The following is a 3,516-nucleotide window of genomic DNA, read 5'->3' on the forward strand; positions in this document are numbered from 1 at the left end:
CGTTTAGAATTCAAAAAATCAAATTTGGAAACTTCCCGTTATATTTAAAATTTAAAATCTCGAAAAATCAGTTGATTGGGAATAAAGAGTCAGTCACCTAAATTCATTAAAACACTGAAAATTTCAAACTCAACAAGGTGTCAGCAGACTAGGTCATCACCAGGTCAGTCGCTCAAGTCCGTGTCTCAAAATCAGTTTATTTATTTGTCAGTCACTTAGAAAGACCAAAAATCTCATTTTTCATTTTGTTTCCAATTTCTTCCGACTCTTTTGTTTTCCCCAAAATAATTTAAGATTTTAAAAGAATATTTTTCGAAATTTTTTAAAACATAGTCTTTAAGTCAATGAGTTTCCTAGTGAACTTCAAATTCAATCAAATTACATAAAGACTCTTAAGATTTAATTCTATTCTAAGTTTAGAATCGTCATGCTTGTTATTTGTGTAGTCCATTTAAATTCTCTAAACTTCCATCAATTCTCTATGTTTTCATTGAAGTGTCTTTGAAATATCTTTGAACTTCCATTTTTTATTTTTTCATGTATTCTTACAATAAGTTTTGTGATAACTTTGAACTTGAATTAAAACACCTAATTCTTAAAATATCATCACTTTTAACATGTTAAATTACCTTCTATTTGTGATCATTAAAATAAGATTAATAAGTCATTTTAAACCAACAATAAATTTTCTTAAATGAAAGAGCAACTTCTTCACCACTTCCTCTTCGAATTACAGTAAGGAGAAAGAGTCACGTACAAAGACACCACCCCTCTCAATCCTCTTTTCCAAGATCAAAAACCTACCAAGAGAAAAGACTTATCTTCCTCTTTTATTAATTACTCAACAAAAACAGAAACTCTAGACCATCATCATCATCATCATCTCACTATTTCTTGATTGATTACAGTATACATAACACAACAGACACAAAACTCTGCCATGAAAAAGGACCCATTGCTTGTATGTACAGAACCCTAAAACTGGCTAGCATAATTAGCTAGTTTGATTCCCCTCTCCCAAGATCACTTTCTCCTCTCCCGTACCTTCAGCTTCACATGGCTTGGTGCTCTTCAAGCCACCGCGGAGATGCTGCGGTTCTGTCTATCCCCGCGGAGGCAATCGAACCCTTCGATTCTCGCCGCCGGAGGCTTGGGCCCGAAGCTCACACGGACACAGCCGCCGCCTTTGCGAGCGGCGGACGGAGACGTTGCGAGGGGCGGCGCTGCCGCGGGAGGCGGCTCGAGCTTCTCGTTGTTGAATTGGGCGTCTAGGATTACAGGATTCGACGTCCTGCTCGGCGGAGAGCCACAGAAAAAGGGGGGAGATGATGCCGCCGGAAAATTATTCGATTTCTCCGCACCAGAATTCCCCTGTAGAATATGTCGCGTACTGGATTAATTATAAGAAGAGTACAGAGAATAGGCTGTCTGCAATGGATGGATTGTAGTCTACATGGATACCCAAAAATTGATTGAACTATTGAACTCTGTTTGGTCGATGAGAAAGTGGAAAATGAAAGAAAATAATCAAATAAAGTATAACAACGCGCTAAATATATATATAAAGTAGAAAAACTCGACAAAAGAAAGGGTGAATGTTACTTTTGTCGGAATAACAACAATAAACTAATAAGTTAAAGAGAGAAAATTGCTTTTGGACAGCAGAGCCATAAGATCTAACTTCTCTGTTCGAAAACACAATCTAGACAGAGAGACAGAGAGATGACCTTCGTGAGAATTGTGTCGAGAAGTTCCACCCCTGCTTTTGAATCAGAAATCTCCGCTGGGTAATTATTACTGGAAAAAAAAAAAAAAAAAAAAACAGAGAGAGCAAGAGAAATTTTATTTTTTTCAAGAATCGAAAATTGAGGGGAAATAAAAAAGTTCAGGATTTGATTATGCAGAAGGTACTTGATATGATATCTCCAAGGTGGGATATGGTCGTGGATGGCGGGGCTGAATGGACCAAAACGACGTGGTTTTGGGCAAACCACGTCACAGGTTGCCGAGACGCTCTGCTGATACGCGCAGCGATTCATCTTCCCAAATCAAAGATCTGCACAGAACGCCTGTAAAACCCCCTAAAAAAAAAAGGAACCCGAACAAAAACAGATATAAAAAAACAAAAATCAAAGCAAAACAAGAACAAAAAATTGAAGAGCTATAGTTTTTTTTTTCTTCTTCTTTTAAAAGAAAAGTTCGTCGAGCAGCGTCACCAGAACAGACTTAAAAAAACAAGGAAGCTAGAGAGGAAGAAGAAGACCTGAGCTGTCTGCGGAAGGGCCCTTCGGGAGAAGGGTGTGGGGAGGACACAGAACACGTAAAGAGAGGCCCCGGAAAAAGAGATGACGGTGAAGGAGAGGGAGAGGGAGAGGGAGAGGGAGATAAGAGTAGGGTAGGCCAAGCATTCATAGAGATACAGAACCACGTCAGCAGCTGACTGGTGATCTGGGGCGAACCACAAATAGCCACCTGTCATGGCAGGCTCCACTTCTTCACTAATTGACCTGTTAAAACTGCAAACAGAAGCTGACGCTCGTTAGAATCTGCTTTCCTCTTAGTAGTTCTTGGATGCCCTAGCCATGCTTTTCAATGTAACAACATTCTCTTTATGTCTTTCCCTGAAATAGCCCCGTATTGGAACCCAATAAAAAAAAAAAAAAAAAAAATCTTATTTCAGAAGATAATATGCATAGTTTTTAAATTTTATATTAAAATAATAAAAAATTTAATATAATTTAATATTATATTTTATTTAAATATAAATTCTCCACCAAATATAGGATAAAATTATTTCGGAAGATACAAATTGTTAGGTAGTCTGCAAAATTTGCTTCACAAAAGTAGATCTAAAAGTGGTAGGGGAGGTAAAGCATGGAGGAAAGGTGTTGATAAGATGAAATCTGATAGTGGGACGGGCAAGAAAAAGATCTTCTCTTCATATAAGGAGCTTCATAGAGTGCTAAGGGAGGTAAGGGCTGTGCAAAATGGTGCTGTGGCTCATGGTAATAATGGTGAGGGTAAAAGAGAATTATTAGAGATACATACATTTTTCATTTTAGCACAATATTTACTTTTCATTTTTTCAAATTTTCTTATGTATATATACCCTTGTAATCTTTGTATGAAAAATATCAATAGATAAAATCATTCTTCTCCAATCTTAACATGGTATCAGAGAATACATCTTAAACCTATTTTTCTTTTCTCCTTCTTTCTTTCTTTGCTGCTGCACGCCCAACCAGTTTCCCTTCTCCGTTCCGGCAATGAGCCTCGCAGCAGAACCACTCGTCACTCCATCACTGTCGACAACCACCATTCCATCACCGTCGCAGAGAGCAGCTCCAGGTCGCCGGAGAGAGCAGTTAGTGTCACTGTCGTCATCTTCAGTAGTCGTTGCAATCCCTCGTCCACAGTAGCCTCACTCGTCTGTTGCTGCAACTCTGGCGACCACAACTCCGGCCGCCACCTCTGCTCCATAGCCTCGGCCACACTTCCTGCTGCACGATAGCTACA

The 3,516-nt window shown here is 38.9% G+C and overlaps 1 protein-coding gene across 3 annotated transcripts; it reads right to left on the reverse strand.

The window, feature by feature from the left end:
* Positions 1 to 667: 667 nt before the first annotated feature.
* LOC131146171 (uncharacterized) lies at positions 668 to 2,596 on the reverse strand. 3 transcript variants are annotated; one of them, XM_058095551.1, is made up of 4 exons: positions 2,264 to 2,596; positions 1,912 to 2,056; positions 1,728 to 1,797; positions 668 to 1,371 (listed from the first exon to the last, which is right to left on the reverse strand). In XM_058095551.1, the coding sequence occupies exons 2-4, from the start codon at positions 2,037 to 2,039 to the stop codon at positions 1,072 to 1,074; spliced, it is 498 nt and encodes a 165-aa protein (XP_057951534.1). In that variant the 5' UTR covers positions 2,040 to 2,056; positions 2,264 to 2,596; the 3' UTR covers positions 668 to 1,071. The 3 variants fall into 3 exon arrangements, with proteins under 3 accessions (XP_057951534.1, XP_057951532.1, XP_057951533.1); XM_058095549.1 differs by having other exon boundaries at positions 1,912 to 2,081; XM_058095550.1 differs by having other exon boundaries at positions 1,912 to 2,069; positions 2,264 to 2,477.
* Between the last annotated feature and the right edge of the window lie 920 nt (positions 2,597 to 3,516).

This window comes from Malania oleifera, chromosome 13, assembly GCF_029873635.1.
Source record: "Malania oleifera isolate guangnan ecotype guangnan chromosome 13, ASM2987363v1, whole genome shotgun sequence".
Classification (NCBI taxonomy): Eukaryota; Viridiplantae; Streptophyta; class Magnoliopsida; order Santalales; family Ximeniaceae; genus Malania; species Malania oleifera.